This window comes from Poeciliopsis prolifica, unplaced genomic scaffold, assembly GCF_027474105.1.
Source record: "Poeciliopsis prolifica strain line A6 unplaced genomic scaffold, Auburn_PproV2 SCAFFOLD095, whole genome shotgun sequence".
NCBI lineage: Eukaryota > Metazoa > Chordata > Actinopteri > Cyprinodontiformes > Poeciliidae > Poeciliopsis > Poeciliopsis prolifica.
The window spans coordinates 43,075-65,031 of NW_026562470.1; the positions used below are offsets into that span (position 1 = coordinate 43,075).

At 40.0% G+C, this 21,957-nt stretch overlaps 2 protein-coding genes across 4 annotated transcripts in view; one reads left to right on the forward strand and one right to left on the reverse strand.

Moving 5' to 3' along the window:
- The first annotated feature begins 439 nt into the window (after window positions 1-439).
- LOC129353730 (GRB2-related adapter protein-like) lies at window positions 440-11,609 on the forward strand. 2 transcript variants are annotated; one of them, XM_055023090.1, is made up of 5 exons: window positions 440-544; window positions 641-738; window positions 898-1,017; window positions 9,094-9,400; window positions 9,485-11,609. In XM_055023090.1, the coding sequence occupies exons 1-5, from the start codon at window positions 467-469 to the stop codon at window positions 9,665-9,667; spliced, it is 786 nt and encodes a 261-aa protein (XP_054879065.1). In that variant the 5' UTR covers window positions 440-466; the 3' UTR covers window positions 9,668-11,609. The 2 variants fall into 2 exon arrangements, with proteins under 2 accessions (XP_054879065.1, XP_054879067.1); XM_055023092.1 differs by having other exon boundaries at window positions 9,488-11,609.
- A 632-nt stretch (window positions 11,610-12,241) lies between these two features.
- The window catches only part of slc5a10 (solute carrier family 5 member 10), a 33,869-nt gene continuing 24,153 nt past the window's right edge, over window positions 12,242-21,957 (reverse strand). Inside the window, exons 12-15 of one of the 2 annotated variants that reach the window (XM_055023088.1) lie at window positions 21,718-21,886; window positions 15,110-15,325; window positions 13,491-13,584; window positions 12,242-13,421 (exon numbers count right to left, since the gene is read on the reverse strand). In XM_055023088.1, coding sequence (XP_054879063.1) covers window positions 13,234-13,421; window positions 13,491-13,584; window positions 15,110-15,325; window positions 21,718-21,886 — 667 coding nt within the window. In that variant the 3' untranslated portion in view covers window positions 12,242-13,233. Of the gene's footprint in view, window positions 13,422-13,490; window positions 13,585-15,109; window positions 15,326-21,331; window positions 21,370-21,717; window positions 21,887-21,957 lie in introns of those variants that run through there. The other variant, XM_055023089.1, reaches the window with a different exon arrangement.

A 21,957-nucleotide genomic window follows, 5' to 3' on the forward strand; every position in this document is an offset into this window, starting at 1 on the left:
GAGGAAGGGAGCAGAGGAAAAAAGCATCCGCCTTCATCGAGAGCAAGAGAGGAAACTAATTACAGTAACTGAATGCACTGGGCTCTAACGGCTGTCTGTTTCTGTTATTAAAAGAAAAGGTCACCACTCTGTCTATTTTTGGTTCTTTTAATTTCTTCATCTGTGTCAAGCTCCCGTGTCACTACTCTCCCTTGGTTAGAGGCTCTTTGTTAAATCCCCAGCATTTGGAGGATGCAGACTGTGCAGATGGAGACTGAGAGGGCAGTCAGCCTCTCCACAACTCCATCACATGAACGAACACAGTGACAGACATTTCAGAATCGCTCCCCATTAACTTCAGAGCTGCAGCAGGTCAGCACTAACATGCTGATTATCTCACCCTACCATCTCTCTGCTGCACTCCACTCCACTCCACTCCACTCCACTCATTTGTGAAGTAAAACTTGGTGGATGCTCACTGTGCAGAATGGAGGCTGTGGCTCTCTTCTCTTTCACAGCATCAGAGGCAGATGAGATCAGCTTCCAGAAAGGAGACATCATCAAGGTAAGAATGGAGACATGCTGCAGATGTTTACATATTTGAATGTTTTTTTCTGCATCGTCACATGGAGTAACAGAGGCTTGTGGATTTGCACTGTAGGTGGTAGAAATGGAGAAAGACTCTTTCTGGTTCACAGCTGAGATTGAAGGGAAACGTGGATTCATACCTGAGAACTACATCTCTCTACAGCCTCATCTGTAAATAATCTATTGTCCAAATTGTGTTATTAAGAAACACACATTGTTTCAGATTTTCTACATTTCATGTGTCACATTGATCATTTTTGACTAAAACTAAATATGATTTAGCTAAGAATTATCTGCAGTTATGTTTATGGTTTCTGTTTGTTTCTTTAGCTGGTTTGCAGGAGCGATATCAAGACTGGAGGCTGAACAACGACTGTGCTGGCAGGACCCTGGAGTGTTTCTAGTGAGGGAGAGTGAATCAGCTCCAGGAGAGTTCTCTCTCTCTGTTAGGTCAGTGAATGTGCCATACCTCTAAATACGCTTTCTCTTCAGTTAAGGCTAACTCAAAGTAGTGGTGCTAAAATAGTTCTCTGTCATTGTTTTTATGTTTTTCTTCCAAAAAGACAGAATTTATTAATTAAGCCCAAGCAACGAAGCACTGTGAAGGCCTATTGTAATCGCAGGATTTCTTATTTTTCCGACAAAGTATGCAGCTTTTTGGAAGCTTAAAAATATTCAAAAACTCACCAAACGTCACCCAAAATTGTCCCCTAACTAAAAATTTTGGATTCCAGTGAAATTGCACATGGACATGGCCAAACTAATCTACAGTGCCCCCTAAAGTCAGATAGCATAAACCTTATGTTGTAAATATCTGAAATTTTGTACATAAGTAGATCCTCCCAAATCAAGATAAGTAGTCTCTTGGAGGTACCTCGTGAAGGAGGCGGCCATTTTGGTGCAAAGAGCAAATTTTTGACAATTTTTCACTTTTACACACCTTGAACTTTAACAAACTCCTAGGAATTTTGACATTTTGGCTTTAGTTTTGGTCAGGATGCAGTTAAGGGGAGGGACATCAAAAGTTATCAGAAAAACTGAGTTTTTGTATATGTTCAGAGCTCATGACCAAACAGTTAACTTGGGGTACTCGCCAAAGCAAACAAAAAGCTGTAACTTTCACATAAAAGACCCCGAGTGGTGACATACTTCTGTTTAAATTTAAGCCACATTGATTATTTGCTGTTACTGGTTGCTCCAAATGTTTTTCGCCATTGCTGCAAGAGCTGTATCATGAGCAAGACACAAAAGTTAAAATATCTGCGAGCTACTGGTACAACGACTGAGTTTTGTTGTGTGGCGTTGTGTCTAGTAATTAGCAGGCACAATCCAGCACCAAATTGTTCTCATTTTCCTGCTGATATCAAGGCTTCAAAGATCTGTAACCAAAACTTAGCCACTAAAGCTAACACTTTAGTGTTAGTTTGTAGCTTCCTGACATTTCAAGCATGATGATATTGAAGATGCAGCATCATAAATGGGAAGACGTGGTTAAAAGTAAGCTGTACTTGCTTCATTCAATGAAATCATTTGTTGAAAGAAAATCATGCTATCTGGGAAGAAATAGAAATAGAAAACTGTTTTATCCAGAAACAAAAACTCCTTAATGTTTATATTACAGATTACATAAAATACATTTAACGTACAACCGGAGCATCCCTCCAAAGCTGAAGGCAGCAGCACTTCCGCCAGAATATTATTATTGAGGCCCCCGGTTCAGGTCTATAGGTCCCCGAACGTGAGGCAAAATATGACTTCAGGGATCCAAGCCTTTGTCACATTTGATGAGAGCTGGAAAAGGGTGTCTCTTGTCTGTTAAGCATGGTGCATGTAAAATTATACAGAATGTCGCCCCAGTGGACTATATACTAGGATGGGTTAGTCATTGTTGATTTATGGTTGGTAAAAAGACTGATTAATTTTAGTGGCATAGTGGGTGTGAAATATTGAATAAAATGTTGTGCTACAGTGCTGGCTTTATTTTTACTCTTACATTTAACTTTATGACCCGTAAAATTACAAGAGGATCGCTAATATGTCTCCAAGTGTATTCTGGGTAAACTGGTCACTTGCCATCAACAGTCTCTTTGATGGCAACTAACCCGACCATTTTTACAGACTAAGTTAACATGAGTGGAGGAGCTCCATGGAGCGGCAAAGTGAAGAGGATGGAAAAAAGATAGCAAGAAAAAGGAAAAAACTGGGCGCATATTTTATTCATTGTCTTGGAGATGAACCAAACATTTTTGTTGGCAGCGATTTAGACCCGCAAAACTGCCAGCCCAGCGAAGGAGCCGTACTAGTTACAGGTAGCATCTCTGACATTATTCTCAATGTGTGAGTTAACTGTAGACTAATTGTAAATTGAATCCGCCGAGCTTACAAAACCTTTTTTTCTCTGGGCGGTACAACGGTGATGTCAAGGACTGAAGGCTGAGTTATATCACGTTTGGCAGTTTGGGTTGAGTGCGTGCGAGCCAAGACAACAGTATGGCGTTGATAGTTATTATGCTGCAGATCTTCTTCTATAAGTTTCTTGTTGAAAGCTCCATCTGGAGAGCACTATTTGTCTATCAAAAATTGTTTTGGGGGGACTCCTTTTAAATTTTCATATCCAACAGGTAACATCTAACTCAGGGGTCACCAACCTTTTTGAGACTGGGAGCAACTTCACGGGTATATATATATATATATATATATATATATATATATATATATATATATTATAATATATATATATATGTATATATATATATATATATATATATATATATATATATATATATATATATATATATATATATATATATATATATATATATTATTAATGTCAGGACTACTCACAATAGTTATCAGTAATAATTCTATAGTTAATTGCTATTATGTGATCAGAAGTTTTTAGCTCACAGAGTTTTAAGTTTGATTCCCTTTTGGAGTTTTTTTCTGTGATTCTAAACTGGCCACAAGTGACTGAAATAAACCAAAGCAAACTGATGGATTGTTGCAGTAACACCTGCAGCTGTACAGAACTGAGTACATTGAAATTTTCCTTTAAATAAAAAAGAAAAGAGTTATAGTTTTATTATCTAACCATCTGTTCTATTAGCAAAATTGTGGAAAATAAAATATCTTTTGTGTCAAAACATATTAAACACACAAAGCTGTGTCAGTCTGATGCGTGAAGTTGGGAACACCAAAGCCTCAGTCTTATTGGTCAGTTTGCTTTTATTAATTTAACGGCTTTCTGTTTTTCTGCAAGCTAAAAATGAACGAGTTGGGTTTGAACCTCCCGTTGTTCTACGTTCAGCCTGAGCTTCCGACAGTCTGCGCGGTTCTGGCGGGTCGCAGGTTTATTCGCTTTTTTCGTGGTTTTGCGAACCGAACAGCTGACGGGTCCCGCTGGCTGACACCAGCAGATGTGGAAAAAATAAAGGTCCAACACAAAACTATCACTGCACCTGACCTGCAAGAGCACAAGCACCTCTCCAATGCGCAAAAATCAGCACAAACCTGAACCAAGAGCAGTTGACTTTTTTCCAGACGATGCTAAATAATAAAGACATGGAAGCGAAGCCTCCTCATGTGGTTCAAGGAAAAAGGTTGTGTTGATTCCCAGGTGTGCGCTACGAATAAGATGTTTTGGCACAATTTATTTAATTTTCTTCACAATAATAGTAATAGTAAGTTAATAGTAAATAGGGTTAAATAATAAAAACTCCAGAAGTTATTCTTTTCTTTCTTTACTTAAAGGAAAATGTCCAGGTATGCAGAGTGCAGCTGCAGGTGCTGCTGCTCCAATAGCTTCCTGCAGGCGCCTGCGCGCAGTTCTGAACATTAACAGCAGGAAAGAGTTTTATACATAAAGCAATTTATTTTAAACATTTTTATCATTTCCCTCTTTTGAACTCTAAATATAAACAAACATCATTACTTCAATGTAAAAACATTTAATTAAATTATTTTGTGGTAGTGCTCCCTAATGATAATGCTGTTTTTAGAAGTGGCTCCTCGGGCGCCTAAAAAGGTCCCTGCGGGCGATCGGGTGCCCGCGGGCACCAGGTTGGTGACCCCTGATCTAACTCTTTCTAAAGATTCATCACTCAAACTGTTGTCATTGAGTCTGCTTTCCTTTATCTGTTGAAGTCTCCATTTCTAAGATGTTTTAAATGTTGTTAACTACGTTGTCATTTCAAATCTGTGTTTTTACAGCTAAAAACCTTAGTCATCTTTCCTGAGGAGCTAGTCTGAAATGCCAGAAGACAAGTTGCAAATGGATCAAACAGTCCAGACAGTAGTTCTGTCAGAATCTCCTGTTTATTGTGCAGTTAGTCTGATGATTGTTGTCCATCCACATTTAACACATATTTACCAGGACTTGAATGTGTGTTAAGCCCATCAGAGCGGGGAGAGTTTAAATGTGCTCAATGAGAACTTATTGCTCTAAAAACATCTCTCTGACACACACATTAAGCACAGAGTGAGGATGAAGTGCTGGTATTTGGGTCAACAGCAAAGTGACATGGGACTCATTTAATCACTGAGGGTAAATTAAATGTGTTCAATAATCAGGGCACTGCATAACACCAGACAGCTTTTTAATTATGCACAGGTATGCTATTATTATTATTATTGTTTTTATTGAAACATCTGTGTACCTACAATATCTTAGACTTATGACAATTACTGCAATCTGCACAACTAAATAAAATAAAAAGATTTCATCACACATTTAGGGGAATTGTTTTTGTGGATCATGTATTGATAAGTGTGAGATGGACTTGAAAACAGATTCCAACTTCCTGTTGAATGGTGGTGGAGTAAGTTGCGTCTTGGTGTGCTCCTGTGGGGTTGGCTCTTTGTTCATTGGTTGCCAGGCACTTTTCCTCGGCTTTGATCTCAAAGGACATAAGTAATCTTTACATTGTACACAATCTATTTTGTTTGGTCACAAAATGCCACCAAAGCCTGCAAAAGGAGGAAATTTGATACAGTCACACCTGCAGCCTGTGCCTCATGGTGAATCCTCGACCTATGCTGAGTTGTTTCCTCCTGGGTCAGAGGCCGTGGCCCAGGCTGCTGCAGTTAGCAATGTCAGCAATCTTAAAAAGGAGCTACTTGCAGCTCTTTGGTTTGACTTTACTGCTACGTGCTGTTCTCGTGGACGTCTCTCTTCGTTTAAGTCTGAGCTGCTAACCTTCAGAAAGGAATCATCCTCTAGCCTGGAGAGTTTCACGGGGCTAAATGTAATGGTTGCTGAGATGTCCACCTGCACCAATGACATTGTCAGCCTCCAGAAAAATGTGGACAGCCTTACTAAAACTGTGCCACAGTTGGAGGATAAAAGTGATGACTTGGAGTCCCTGTCCCAGCGTCAAAACATCTGCATCATTGGTGTCCCAGAGGATGACCCTTTGTTAGCTTCAACGGCTGCCGTCTCTTGGTTGCCAAAGGAAGCATTTGGTTTTGCAGAGGAGCTGCTGCTGGATTGAGCTCATGTCTTCCAAATCCTAAACCCAAGGCAGATGAGCGGCATCGCCCCGTCATAGCTAAGCTACATTACTACACTGACTGTGTCAAAATCCTGTTGAAGGCAAGGGAGCTTCAGCGGATCAAGGTGAAAGGTATAATTATCTTAGTTTTCCCCAATTATACTGCCAGGACGGCCCGAGCTCGGGTGGCCTTCACAGAGTGCTGTCGCCACCTCCATGGCATTGAGGGGGCCCGGTTTGGCCTGCTCCATCTGGCCTTGTTGTGGATCACCAATGACAGGACTACACAGGTCTTCACCACACTGGAGCAGTGGCGGAGCCAGAGGGGTGGCCGGGGTGGCACTTGCCACCCCCAACAGACCCCTGGCCACCCCTACTGCCACCCCACTGGAAATGGTCATTTTAAAATATAATACTTATGAGATCCGCAAAGATTTGCCAGGAAAACTGTAATTTCTGACTCTCCCTGAAGGCAGCTCGATGCCCGATGCTGTTCATTGGTTAAACTGACATGTGGACCTGCTTGTTCAAAAACACATCAACGGCTTTAGAGTTACACCTGTTAAGAATTATAGAGAGGAATAACTTGATTTAGCTCTTTAATTAATTCTTTGTCCCGAATTCTTGTGTCTGTATACGTGTGAAGAGAGAAAGACCAATCATACGACATCAGACTTCAGAGATCCAGAGTTTTATCCAGAGAAAATCAATGCAATACAGAATGTTACAACAAGCATCTCACCTAGATTATCAAAAGTCCAAGACATGACAAAACAGAGACAAAGAACTGAGTAAAAAGACAAAAAATATTAACAGAAGATGCATCCTCCGGGAAACTCTCACTCAGCACAAAGAGATTCGAACTTCTGCTGTGAAACAAACCATTTATAAGAATGTGTATTCTCCTCATTTAAATATATGCATTAGGAGGTGTGTTTTTTCCTTTGTGTGGGCTGTCTTAATGTTAATTTTATTACCTCTGAGACCCAAACAGCCAGCTCTTCTCGTACCAGGCTCCGACCTGATTTACAGCGTGAAACTGGAACGTTATCTCTGCCTCAAGATGCTTTAACAAGAAACTAGTTGGTGTTTTTTTTAACCAAGCTTGCACAAAATGTAATACTAAATAATGACTATAAGTTGGGTCTAAGACTAACTAATTAAAAACATGTTTTTAATGCTTAAAGAAATATACCAATATGTTTGATTATATGTTGTAACAGACTTCTATAGTTTTTAGTGTTTGCCTGAACTATTCAACCCTGAGTAAAGAATTTATTGCCCTGATAGCCAATACACTCCCTGTCTGAAATGTTCCTTAAGGAGTATAAGACTGCTTTCTGATTAGGAATTTATGTAAGTTCAGAGAGTCACCATCTGTCCCAGTTTGGATTTGTATCTAAGTTTATCTTAACCTAAAAGTTAACTTATGTACTATTGTGCTACTTTAAAATTCTATTTCAACAAACATCAACAGGACTTTGAGAGCCTTCATTGCAAACTCGATGAGGCTGTGGAAAACCACCCTTGAAGCCAACTGTAAACCACTTGCACAAGTGTCCATCAAATGTAGCATATACCAAGGAGATGCTCTGTCCCCACTACAGTTCTGCATAGGCCTGAACCCCCTCAGCCAAATCCTTGATCTCCTGCTGTGTGGGTGGTAGGCACTTGGCCGTGACTTACTTGTGGTATTGATCCTATCCACAAACCTTATCATTACTACACACAAATAGATATTAAAGAAATATTTGAACATCTTGAGTATATCTATTAAACAGAGCTTTCCTAAGAAGGAAACATTTGAGAATGTTCTCTATCCATCCTCTATGTACAGTATTTATTTATCCTTCTTATTTCTACCTTTTTCTGTCTCTCTCCCTCTTTCAATTTTATCAACTATATCTTTCTCTGTAATTATCGGGGTTAGGGTTAGCTCTTTTTTTCTTTCGTTCCAGCGTTCTGCTGTCATTCATTCTGTTGTCCGCCATCGTGAGAAATCCCTCCCTAATCCTCCATTCCAAAGCATAAGACGCATCCAAGCAAGCATTCATGATGGGTATCCGACTATTTCTAGCTGGAACCTCTCAACTTCTCAACCTCACACACTAGCTCCCGGCTCCTTACCCACCAGAGAGGTGACATTCTAAGGCATTCCAAGAGCCAGCTTCCGCACCCGAGGATCGGACCGCCAGGACCCCCTCCCTCTGCAATCACCCATCACACACTGCACCCGACTCCACTACAGGTGGTGAGCCCTTTGGAAGGGGGACCCATGCTTCCTCTTTGGGCTGGGCCCGGTCAGGCTTCATGGGTAAAAGCCCGGCTACCAGGCGCTCACCAACGTGCCAAGCGCAGGGGTTAGCGCAGAGGTTAACACCCGGACACGGGGCCCCGGTGACCCGTGTCCGCAAAGCCGGAAAGCTGACAGGAGGAGGAGTCCGGTCCAGGTCTGAGAGGTGGAGGATTCTCAGAGGTTGCAGATAGAAAAGTCATCGGAGGGTGGGCAGGTTGAAGAGCGGGTCTTGGCCAGTCTTGGATTGTAATCCAGAAGTTCTTTTCAGCAGAGGTTCTTGAGTATGGATTGGACACGGGTTCACAAGGAGAAATATAAGGACAGACTCAGGTCGTTAGGAACACAGATGAAAACACAGAGGACTAGGCTCAAGGGTGCTCAGAGTACTGTTAGAGGTGAACACCAAGCGCAGGAGAACCGGCCGCCCGCTCTTCTTATGCTAGCAGCGATGATGCCGATTACGCACAGGTGCGCAGGAACCACCTTCCAACAGACCCCAACCTCCTGATGGGAAAAAAACAGGTTCCCCACCCAATACCTGGTTCCAGCACCCAATACTTGGTGATGATTTATCATAAAAGGTTTGTGCTCTTTTTTCCCCCACACCACATATGCGTAGAACGGCTTGAGTGAATTCCTGCAAACAAAGAAACAGACACCAGGAATGAAGGCAAAGGAGATGATGGAGCAGAATACTTGCCTTTCTTCACCTGACTCTTATGCTCCTCTCTCATTTGGCAGCTATGGAGACAGGGTGGAGCACTTCAGAGTCCTGGAGGGTGGTGGTCAGTACTACATTTGGGATAAGGCATTCTGCTCCCTCAACCGCCTCGTGGAGTTCTACAGAGCACACAGCATCGCTGTGGAGAAAGTGGTCCACCTCAGGGATTACCCCTCCCTTCACCTGAACTCACATCTTGGACGCAACCCCTACCCCAACCCATATAACAGCAACTCGCTGGAGTCCATTCACTCAGCCCACTGCTGCCCTAACCCATCTCCCAGAGACTGGCAGACCTCCACACATTCACTCAAACCAGTTTTAGAGGTATGACACATAACAAGAAGTCACTTCTTCTCACTAGCTGATAATTGCACACCTGTATGTCTGACGCCATGATTTGTCTTTCAGCAGAAGCCTCGGGTGGCCCGTGCTCTCTGCAACTACAGCCCCTCCCAGACCACTCAACTCCACTTCCAGCGCGATGAAATCATTGACCTGCTGGATTGTTCCAGCTCCCTCAGCTGGAGGGGACGCTGCCGTGGCAGAGTGGGCATCTTCCCTCCAGAGTTTGTCCAACCAGTGCTCCATTAACTTCATATCAGCTATTCAATGTGTATGATGTTTATGTCTCTGATACTTCTCAATCAAGATTGGTGGTTCTTGCATGAATGATAAATTGGGCAGCCCCCCTTTCTGCCATCCCCAGACCAGTGAAAATGCATTTCTAGGGACAAGATCACATACATTACAGTACCACACAAGAGATGTAAGATAGTCTTCCTTTGCCCAGTAGCAAGTACGTAAATAAAAATAGAAACTTTGTCCACAGTGCTTGGACAGATTTCTTTTAATCTGGTGTTTGTTGTCCCTCTTTCCACCCTATGGCCCAGAGCAAAGAGCGCCACTGGTCAGGATATACCCCACACCTCTTCATTCAATTTTATTTTCATGACTATTCACACTGAAGTTTCTGTTATGGTGTTGGTAGGGATCGTTCAATGCAATCATTTGGGTCATGAGTCAGCATATCCCCTCTCTGTTCTGACATCCAGGTTCCTCCTTTTTGCCGTAGCATTTATGTTGTACCTCATCAATCTCAAGTTGTGATAGCACTTGTCGTTTGCGGATGTTGGAACTCTGAGCTACCAGTTGTTTAGCACTTAGTGTTGACTGGGGATGTCGAAGTAACCATTCCTTCCCCAGTCTTTGCATGTAAAGTTTTCCGTCTTGTTCCATCAAGGTGCTCTGGTTCCCCAGCACCTGACACAGACCTTGTTTGGCTGGGTAACGTCTGAGCCAGCATGTTACGCACCCCAGGAAGACAGTAGCTTGAAGGGTCCAGACTGGATTTCTCGGGTGAAAGACTGATGACTTATGTATTGAGCCATCCAGTTATTCCTGTCTGAAAACATTAGCCGAAGTTGGAGTATGTGGGAGATCGTTTGCAATTCCTATTTGCCCAAAGTCTTCCATGTGTGCATCTTTGAAGCTTTTGACTTAAGTAAATACAAAGTTCTCCAAAACTCAAAATTTTGGAACTGAACTAGAACAGAATGTGGACTTCTCCAAGTTGTGCTTTTGTTTTATTTTATCACAGCATTTCTTTTGACTAGTAATAGTAACTTTTTGAAGTAGCCCCTCCCTAACCCCCAGATTCTCAACAAGAATCTGTGGAGGGAGCTAAAGATTAGGGTCATGGCATGAAAGACTTCTAAACTCAAAGACTTGGAGATCATTCTCAAAGCTGAAGCATCAAGACAACAGTGGAAACATATGAAAAGCTGGTCAGCAATTACAAGAAGAGGCTGATAGCTGCACTGCACCAACAAAGATTTTCCCACTGATTATTGAGAAGGATATAAATATTTGGACATGTAATAATCATTTTATTATCATTTGAGCGATACCTATCTAATTTCCTGCCAGAAAGAAATTTCTTTGTTGAATGAAAATATAATATTGGGTTTAACTTTACTTTGATCACAACTTTTATTGCTCGGAGGTATTAGCCTAGTCACTGAGCACAACAATTAATAAGCCTTACAAATTTCCCAGGCTGCAAATAAAATCTGATTAAAGTGAATTTGATGCAATTCTTGATCCAGGTTACAACTTAAAAAGTAAATACAATGTAGAATCACCTATTCTTGGTCATGTGTTTTGATTATGTTCATCTGCTTATTCTGCCGTGCATTTAACTTTTGAGAAGTGTTTGTTTGATGTACAGAATTGTACGTTGTTGAATGTTTGTGCTAATTAGCTCTACAGTTAACTGGCTTCATTTACAAGACACATAACTTTCATCAATGTTCTTGAAGCACATCTAAACATAACCCTAGGACAACCATTCATACTGTGTTGAGGTGCAGTGAGTGGTGGTGAGGAAGACGCTAAAAGACCCAGGTCGTATGAGTGAAACAATAATTTAATGGTGAATAAATCTAAATGAAAACACAGTCCAACAGCCAGGCAGCAGAAACAATTGGACAACACAGAGCAGATGCATATGACAAGAACCCAACGAGGAACAAAGGACACAGGTGGGGTTAAATACACTGAGGGTAATCATGGAAACAAGACACACCTGGAAATAGTCAAGATCAAAGGAGAAACAGGACAACACGGAGACTCAGAGATTGAAACTCAATAATAAACACAGAAAATCACAGATCCTGACACATACTTGTAACAGTATGAAAAACGAGGTTATGTGTGTGCAGTGTATGTGTGTAGATTAAGCCACTGAGGGGCTCTGGGAAAACACTGATTTGGTGTCTGATGAATCATTTCTATGCTTATTTGCCCAATGATGACCCATTTTTAGATTTCTGGTAGAAGCATTAAACATTTAAAATTTCTTTTGTTTTTCATGCTAACATATATTTCCATTTGTTCATGCCAGACCTGAATCCATGTTCTTAAATCTTGGAAACTGTATCAGGCGTGGTTGTTTGATCCATCTTAGTAATCTGTCAATACATTTGGATATTTGTCTATTCTTCATTAAGGAATTTGAAGATCTCCCATTGATTTGTGGGCATCATGATTAACTTATCAATTAATCACAAGAATGAGATTTACCTCATCATTTCTTAATTTAATAAAAGTGTTACAGCTTCAGAGGGAATCAGTGTAACCTATTAAAATAACGAGTTTCAGAAAGACTTTTACTTTTTAATCTGTTTTATTATTTTGTCTTTGGTCACAAACCCTGGTGTGATCAGCATAAACCGGATCCAAACACAGCAGTAAATCTTACATTTTTCTTCTTGCTGAATATTTTCAGTCATGAATTCATTGTGTCCATGTTTGTTTTTTTTGTGCAACTATCTTTCAGTTTATTTAACATATGCCAATGAAAAACAAAAATATGATTCTTTACTACAAATAATATTCAATAAAACATCTCTAAAAATTAATACCATGAGACATTAAAAACGTTTTTGATTTTATTTGAGAAGCTGTTGTCTAATAAATGTTTCCTTTATTGTTAAATTGTTAGAAATGAACAAAAAAAATATCTGACTTGAGACTAAACAATATCTAAAGTCATGAGTATTTTATAAGACATTATTTGACTAATTCTCAACCTTTTCATGTTGAGAATTGGTCTAAATGGCATCAGCATGTTCTGCCAATCATAAATCAACAATGCTGAAGCTGGCTTCTGATTGACCAGTGTGGCTGCATTTGGACCCACTATAATCAGCTCTGGTTCTACATTTACAACAGTTAGTCCCATCAAGTCTGGATCATAGCACCACAAAACCTCTAAACTCAGATTCTTTAAGCTCAGTTTGTGAATTTTTACACTGATCTTAAAAATTCTAAATGTTGCAGGTTTTTTTTATATTAATTTAAATCAGACCAGTTTAAACTAGAGATACACTGTAAACGAGCCGACAAAGAAAAACCTTCATATATCCTTGTGATGAAGATCTCTTAGGGTTTATGAAACAATCAGGCTGATTTTGAACAAAGTGTAAAGAAATTAAGTTGATTTAAAACTTTTGCACAGAGCTGTACCTGTCAGGCATCTAAAAGGCAAACAATTAAAAAAAAGTCTTGTCAATAACCTCTACCAGTTTGCAGTTTACAGGTTGAACAGAGTTCAGCAGAAGGCATGGTGAGGAACGTTTCCAAATCTGGCAACAAATTCAGGCAAAGTATGCATATAGGAAAATATTAATGCAAACTAAGAGGAGAGCATTGGCACAACAGAACCTGGACCAGAACACACTCTCCCGAATCGTGGGAACTCTGGCAGTCTGCTCTGAGCGCCGCATCGCCGAGAGGCACAATCCTGCTCCTTGTCCGCACACGGCCCGGCGAGCCTGTTCAGATCCTGCATCGCACACATGGATCCACATGATTACGACCCTGAAAATGATAGCTGAAATATTCTCACTCTTACCCTGTGAGTTACGGTGGCTGACAGAAGACACTTTCTGGAGAGGAATCTCTCTTTCTGGCTCCTCAATTATTGTCCACCAGGTCAGGTTGCACACCTGGGAAAGGTGAAATACAGAGAAGAAAAACGGTTTGAATTTTGCACACATTGGGAACCACTGCCCTAACTGATAACCTCAATGTATTTATGAACTTTGTGTTTTCATGGTGGCAAGTATCCATGAAAAGTCATAAAAGAGAATAAGTAAGAACCCTTGACCATCATCTGTATAATTCCACTTTTAGCCTGTTATTTTATTGTTTATTAAGCATTTTAACAAATTCAATTATTTATTTTGATTGAAACATGCAGACTGGAGTGGGTGTGTCTAGTATTGAGGCGTCTGTGAGGACTTGTAGGTCACGATGCCTGATTCTCTTGGCTGTTTTTGTTTTAGTTTCCTTCCACCTCCATTCTTGTTTTATATTTTGGTTTTCTGATGTTGTAGGATTTCTGAAATTATTATGAAAATGTGTACACATCCACATGAACCTTTGTTGTGAGATCAAAATGTAAACATGCCAAAAGCCAAATTATAAATTGAGGAGTGAAGTGGAAAGCCAGTGAACATTTCAGAGACAGGTGATACTGATACACACCTCAGTATTAATTCCTCTCCTCCATCAGTTTCCCTCCTTTCTCCCTGCCACAGTTGTACCACATCTGATTAGTTGATCTGGTTCTTCCTGCCTCAGTAGTTAAGCTTGCTGGTCCTCATTGTTCATTTGATTGCTCTGTGTTCCATGACCTGCTCCCTTTTCGTTTTTTATGTTCTCTTTATTTTAAACCACAGCTTTGCTCTGCATTTGGTTCTTTATTTTTCAACCTAGATCATGACAATTTGACTATTTTCATCTTGTGCAATGCATAAGCTTTTGATGCATCGTGCACGGTTGTGCTGCTACCTATTTGAACAGGGCTTGTTTAGAATAAATTCTAAGCTACTTGCACAGTTAAAGTAAAACATGACTAAATGGCATATAAAGATTTAAAATGTACAAGTGGAAAACTAGAAATTAAATCTCATTCCCCCATAAACTGTCCACAGTTTGTGTTTTAATTTGTGATGAATGGAAACCATTGTGGTTGCTGAGCTTTTGTTTTTCTGCTATATTATTGCACTTTTTTCTAAGGCAATTATTCTTTATCATAAAACTGTTGCACTAACCCATCCAGTGAATAACTAAGAGAAAAGGGAGGCTATATAGATGACTGTGGTTAAGGTGTGGACAGTAGTATGGTTTGTATGTCTAAGGAGATTATTGATCCAAATATGTCTAATGTTTTTGCAAATACTGTGGTGTCACAGTTTGAATATCTGAGACTCTGCAGAAGTTTACACACATAGCATAAAGGTTGGATTAGACAGGAATGACTGTAACAAATCAGGCTAAATCTGCTAAAACCTGCTAAGACAGGGCGTTGGTACAGAAAGCTGACATTTGTCTTTTGGGTTCATACACAGGCTGCTTGAGCAATAAGAGACGTTACAAATTAGGTTATGTTGTTGCAATGAAACTTCAAACAATTAACACAACCATTTCTTGGAGGATCTGATGGTTTATGCTTGCAAGAGTGCCAACCTGTTCGTGGCTGGGTGGCGGTGTGACAACTGACACCACGGCTACGACGATAGCAGTGAGTCCACAGAGCAGAATGGCGAAGTGAAGATAATGAACACCACGTAACACCATGGGAGCTGAGTCCACAACGCCACATCTGGGAGGAGGGAAGGCAAATTCCAGCACCATCCTGCACACTCCTACCACCAAACCCACCATGAGGCCCCAGAATGCACCCTGAAGAAACAGAAACCGCCCTGGTCAGGTCCAGTTCTCTAGCAGAGTACCTACACCTGTGCAGTGGTCCCTAGAAACAACAACTCAGAGGCAGGAGGTGGGTTTATCGCTGACAACCACAATCTTTAGCCAGCAACAATATCTCAGGGAGGAGGTGGAGGCAGTTCTTTTCACAGATTATTTGTCTCATAGCAAACTGTCATGACACAGAAAACATATTTTTTATTAGTTATATTCTGCAGCTTGAACAAAATGGAACTACATAGAAATTTTTAAGAAGTCATTATTACTTCATGTATATTTTGCATGTTGCCTATGACTGTTGCTGGAGGGGACATTTTAGTAATCTAAAACTAATTAAAAAAAAATTACACAACCTATTTGCATACTGTATGCAGACTGTAATGTAATTCACAAGCAGTAAATATTGTACTAGTATCAGTATTGGACCAAAGAAAAGAAGGCAGTTACAAGCCTTTAAAATTGTGATGCTTTTGATGGGTCAGATAAACTCAAGAAACTAACAGCAGGTGTGTGGGAGGCCCAATTTTATGTTTTGTCATGGGATTCCTGGTGGCGCCCCTGCTGGGTCAGTTAAACTAAGGTCCAGACCTACATCAACTGAGAATCTGTGGTAAGGAATAAAAAAATCATGTTCAGATCAACTCGACTCAAGCTACTTTGCAGAGAATATTGCTCAACATTTCAGTCTGCAAAGCTGTTTGAGATATCCGCCAGTTACAACTGCAATGCTTCCAACTGTATCTCTGTCTGTCATATTACAAGATGTGAAAAAAATTACAGAGTATGAATGCTGTTGCATATGGTTGTGTGTTTCTGAATAAAATGCAGAACTTCCTCCTCTTGGAAGACTCAGTCTAATTCCAGAAACAACTCTTTGTTTGAATCGTTTCACTTAAACTTTCCCACCATGTTAAACTTTCATGTCAGAGACTCTATGAATACGAATCTGCAACAACACATAGTGTCAACTATCCATTTTCTATCATCTTTGAGAAAGAATGCAAAACAGTCCAGATGACTTAACTGTCTTTATGAACAAATGTCTCGTCACATCATGATTCAGAAAGACAAATAATCCTGCTAAGATGTAAAGTAAGTGCTGATTGTCTCTTATTTGCTCAATGTCCAGACTGGGTGGGTGTGTCACTGAGGAACCAGGAATATGAAGTAAACATATCATGTTGGGGTCTTGTTTGTTGGCTGTGAAGAAAGTATTGCCAGGTGACATCATCCACAGCTATTTGGGCTTTCAAGATTAAATAACAACAAGATGATTATATAAGATTTTGATAAATCATGCTTATCATAGTGTCCAGTTGTGTTTGTGTCACAGTTTGTGTGTAATTACCCTTATGAAGCTGTATTTGCAGCCCATATTTATATGTAAAGCCAATTCTGTTCAGACAACTCAGGTGTGACACAGACTGTGCAGCAAAGTGTGACCTTTGACCCCCACAGAGCAACACTATGTAGATTTTTATGGTAACCCACTTTGTGTTTTTTATAGACACACACACGCCCACACATATGAGGGACCATTTAGGAAAAATCTGTTTTGTCTCACACACTGCTAAAGACTCACACAAAATACTACATTTGCACATATCGACTACTAAAATATCACAGGGACATACAATTTTTTTTCTCACATGCATTCATAAAAGACTACAGTTGCACTTTTTTTCTCAGACTCATTTTTTGTATGTCAGAGTTGTCACGGAAAAGGTCAGGCATAATTTGGAGATCAGATTGCGCATGCGTTGATACCAGAGTGAAGTTAGCTTCAAGTTGGATATTGTATGTTGGATATTGGCACTCTGCGGTGTAAGCGGCGTTTAACTCAAGGTTGATCCAATTTATGAATGCTAATTTCGGCCAGCTGTTCTCTACGCTCCCTCCTCCAGCGCTCGGATGTTCAGTCGGGGCTCTAAGGCCGCTTACAAAGCTCACAAAGAGTCTTGAATCAGAATAGCAAAAGTCAGCTGATCTCTCATCTGAAGGAACTTGAAAAGAGGACATTATGAAAGCTGTACTGGAACTATCTGGTTCCAAAGACAATTCAAAGTGCTTGTATAAGAGAGTTAAAAACAACATAAAAGAAGATAGTAATTAAAAATAATGATAAAATAAAAATAACAATTAATAAAAAAATAAAAGATCAAGCAGATTGAAAATAGACAAAGTAAACAGTCAGTATTAACAATTTAAGAATAGGCCACTCCAAATAAGAAGGTTTCTAACCTTGCTTTAAATAAACTCAAGGTAGGTCAGTCTTACAATGAGCAGGAAGTTTATTCCAGAGTGTTGGAGCAAAAAAAACATGTTTGGTTCTGACTTTCGGAATAGTGAATAGGTTTGATTCTGATTATCTTAAAGGTCTAAGTGGTTTATATGGTTTTAGAAGATCAGAAATGTAATCTGGGTTTCTATTATGAAGTGCTTTATAAACTATTAAGGAGATTTTAAATTCAATTCTTTGAGCAACAGTGCAGGGATCTGAGAACTGGAATGATGCGCTGATCTCTTTTTGTTTGTCAGGACTCTTGCGACGGCATTCTGGAGAAGCTGGAGCTCTGATTGCTTTTTTTGATAATCCAGTAAAAATGGCGTTGCAGTAATCGCGTCTACTAAAAATGAAAGCATGAACTAATTTCTTAGAGTCTTGGGGGGACATGAGTCATCTAATTTTAGCAATACTTTTTAGATGGTAGTATGATGTTTTTATGATAGATTTGGTGTGGTTATTGAAGTTCAGATCAGGATCCATGATCACCCCCAGATTTTTGGCTTTGTCAGAGCATTTCAAACCAACAGATTGAAGGTGGGTGATTATTTTTAATCTGTGCTCTTTTGATCCAAACACTAATATTTCAGTTTTGTTTTTATGAGAAAGTTATGGCTCATCCAAACATTAATCTGCTCAATACATGTTGTGAGTATTTGAACCTGACTGTAATCTCCTGGTGAAAAACTAATGTACAGTTGTGTGTCTATGTGAGCAGGAAGAAAACAAAAAGTACAAAAGTGATCTGAAAATGCTACATCAAGCACTACACTGTTAGATGTAATGAGTCCTTTGGAAATAATAAGGTCCAATGTATGTTCATGATGAGTCCGTAGTTCTTCAGGATCTGACGTAGCTCTTTACTGCCTTGAGCAAATGGATTATCAATATGAAAATTTAAATCACCAATAAGAACAAAATCAACCAAAATTAGGGACAATAATTCAGTGAAATCATCAAAGAAGTTTGCACAGAATTTCGGCGGTCTGTATATATTCAGCAACAAGATACGAGAGGATGAGTTTAGTTGCAAGGCAACATATTCAAAAGATAAAAAGTTTCCATAGAATATGTGCTTACTGGTGAAGGCAGAATTAAACAAGACTCCACCTCCTTTTGTCTATTCTGGTCTGGCTTATAAAGCTAAAATTTGCTCATGATTCAATAAGAATAGATGAGTTGTTATCTTGATTCAGCCAAGTTTTGGTCAGGAACAAAAAAATCAAGATGATAATCAATAATAAAGTCTTGAATTAAAGATGATTTTCCTGCCAAAGATTTAATGTTTAATAAAGCCAATTAAACAAAGCATGGAGCTTTCAAATTTCTGTTTGGTTTCAACATTGCTTGAAGTGGAATAGATACTAAATTTTGCAGTCTACAGACTTTTTTGTCTCTGCGTGATTTCATTGATTTTTGTATATTTTTTTTTACAGCTTTCTTCTGTAATCCCTTTTTTATGATGGGGAAGCACACACTTAAGTTGTGGAGGTTTTATTCCCAAACACAGGCTGAGTTGATGCACATAGTCAAAGTCGTTGAAATACAATAATGCAAATTAGTTTTTAGTATCATGCTACCATTGTTGTTGAGATGAACTCCATCCCTCATGAAGAGGAATAAGTTAAAATTATTAATAAAAGCAATATCCTGCAACCAGCCAGCATACCTGGTCGCAATTTATATTGCAATTTACGTGCAATATACATTGCACGTAAATTGCAACCAGGTATGCAGGCTGAGGATTCTGCTTAAATGCCCAGAACCTCGTTCAAAGGTTGGAATGGGCACAGAAATAAAAACAGTTCATCGCAAGTCTTTAAAAACTTAAATGCTTCCTAAAATTGTCTTTAATTTTTCCTGATTGTTGCAGGAGTGCATCATTAGTTCCAACATGAAGAACAATCCTTTTTATAGAGGAGGGCTTGGATGGGTATATTTCCTGGAGTTTACTTAGGATGATCAGAGCTGTGGCTCCAGCTATTCAGTGAGTAATTGCATTAAAATATTGTACTTTCCTGATTATGGAGTCACCGATGATCAGTGTTGCAGGTGGAAACAGTGGTCTAGGAGATTTTCCTTCATTGTGGAGGTTGTAAGCGTCAGGAAGGATTAAATCCTTCTTTCTCAAATGATGGGAACTCGAGTCTCCATCCGGGATTGTTTGCTGCAGTCTATTACCGGTTCGTGGGGTGGAACCGGTTCTTCTTGCAGGAGGAACGGGGACTTTTCCGCAGTTTCGTTTTACGGCCTCGCTCACCAGTTTGCGGCGTGACGATGAAGCTGGTCCTTGAATCAGCTGCCGGTTCCGATTATCCAGAGGACATAGGTCAGTTGCAGATATAGAGCGCATAGAGCAGCACCAGCCCAGATGAGCTTGAGGCTGCAGCGTTGTCCAGAAGACGCTCGTCGGTGTTGACACAGAGCGGTGAGAAGCAATTTTTGACTTCTAGTGACTGACAAGGAGCGTCAGTGAATGTAGTTTTGCCATTTTTCCCTTTACAACCTACGTGTGTCCAGGATAATTTTTTAGACTCTTGGGTCAGGCTAGGAATTGAAGTGAGAAGGGCAGCTTTAGGTCGGGCACCCAGACGAGGCCAGTCGGTAGATAGCTGATCAACAATAGATTGATACCAATCGATATCCTGATTTGAAGTGAAGCTTTGTTTAACGGCCTATTGGTTGGGCATATTGTTTTTAATTATGATTTCAGGGCTCTTGCTAGATGAGTTCCGGTCGATTGATCCGCAGGTAGGGAGCCACGGTAGAGTTGATGATGCAGTGTCGAAGTTGGAGGGTGGAGGATGGGAAGATGCCGAAGAAGCACGGGGATTCGTAAAAGATGAATGCAAAAGAGAAATTTGGCTGGATTCTGCCAATGCGACCGAAATAAGGCCATTCAGCAGTTCATCTTTACTTTTATTTAATTCCCCCACCTGATTGATTTTTTTCCTCTACCGCAGGGATCACACATTTCCGCGTTGAACCAGCAGCCCTTCCCAGTGACTTCCCAATCAAGCCTTGTGCGCAAACACTGGTGACCAGCTGCATCCAAAGCATTCCTAGAAAAGTTCCCAGAAGCTCTTCTAGCTGCAAAGGGTGGACCAGTGTCATATTTAACCATATGGATTAGGTATGGGATCTCACATACAGTTATATAAGTCAAGGCAGGTGAGCAAATACTTTTGGCAACATAATGAATCCTGATGCCATAAGTATACATGGGACAATTCCAGCAGGAATTCCCACTCATCCATAGATTTACGATTGATGTCAACAATTGGAGTACAATATGTCACAGATAAATCTCACAATACACTTGATCAAATGAGTCACAACCACAAACAAACTCAAGTGTGTTCACACATTTAAACAAAAAAAGAAAATAAATCAACTCCATGCAAAGCAGTGACAGGAACTTTTGTACAAGGCCAATAAAACAGTCTGCAGTACAACAGAAGGAAACACAAACAGTTCAGAGATAAAACCCTGAAAGCTCAGTATTATGGCGCTACAAATGGGGTAAATTTCCTAATGTACTTGTTGCTCTATGGTCGAAAAGGTGCTGAAATTTTAAATCACAGGTCTCAAACTCAAGTCCTCAAGGGCTGGTCAACCTCTGTAATTTTAAATCACATTTGCACCCATACATTCTTATTAATTCTTCTAAATTCCAATAAATTTCCAAGGAGACTCACCCACTTTGAAGATTTCTTGAACTGCAAAATTCCAGAAACTGAAGGAGTGAGAGCAGGACCCGTTTCAGAGAGCAGGGTTATTAACCCTGAGTATTTAGCAATAATTTATCACATACATAACATTTTTCACTTTATTTTTGCAAAGTTCTTATAAAATTTGAATACCTATAGAAGAGAGGCAATATGTTGCATTGCAGCTTATTATGGGTCGATATGTTTTCCCACAATACCTTGCTTCTCTTCCATAGGTATTCAAATTTTATAAAAACTTTGCAAAAACAGATATAAAAACAAGTGAAAAATGTTAAGTATGTGATAAATTATTGCTAAAGCGAACATTTGTTTTGCAAAGCACAAACTGTGAGCATTTTGTGCAAAAGTCGTACTTGTTCATTGGTCCTCTTCCAAAAGACTGCCAGTGTGAAGACGGCTGTGACTGGCGGAGCCAGGTAGCTTGTCACTGATTGGATGTAGACGTAGAGCTGGCCGCTATTGGCTGATTGAAGGATGGGGATCCACACCACACTCACCACCACTAGGATCACAGTGACAATCCTGGACAAACATGAATAGAAACAGAATCAAAAGATATTTTGTCTGTTATGGATCATTGCATAATAAAACAG

Coding starts and splice junctions, on each gene's coding strand:
- LOC129353730 (XM_055023090.1), top strand. CDS start 467: ATGGAGGCTGTGGCTCTCTTCTCTTTCACAGCATCAGAGGCAGATGAG. Junction 545..640: donor AGAAAGGAGACATCATCAAG/GTAAGAATGGAG, acceptor TTTGCACTGTAG/GTGGTAGAAATGGAGAAAGA. Junction 739..897: donor ATCTCTCTACAGCCTCATCT/GTAAATAATCTA, acceptor TTGTTTCTTTAG/CTGGTTTGCAGGAGCGATAT.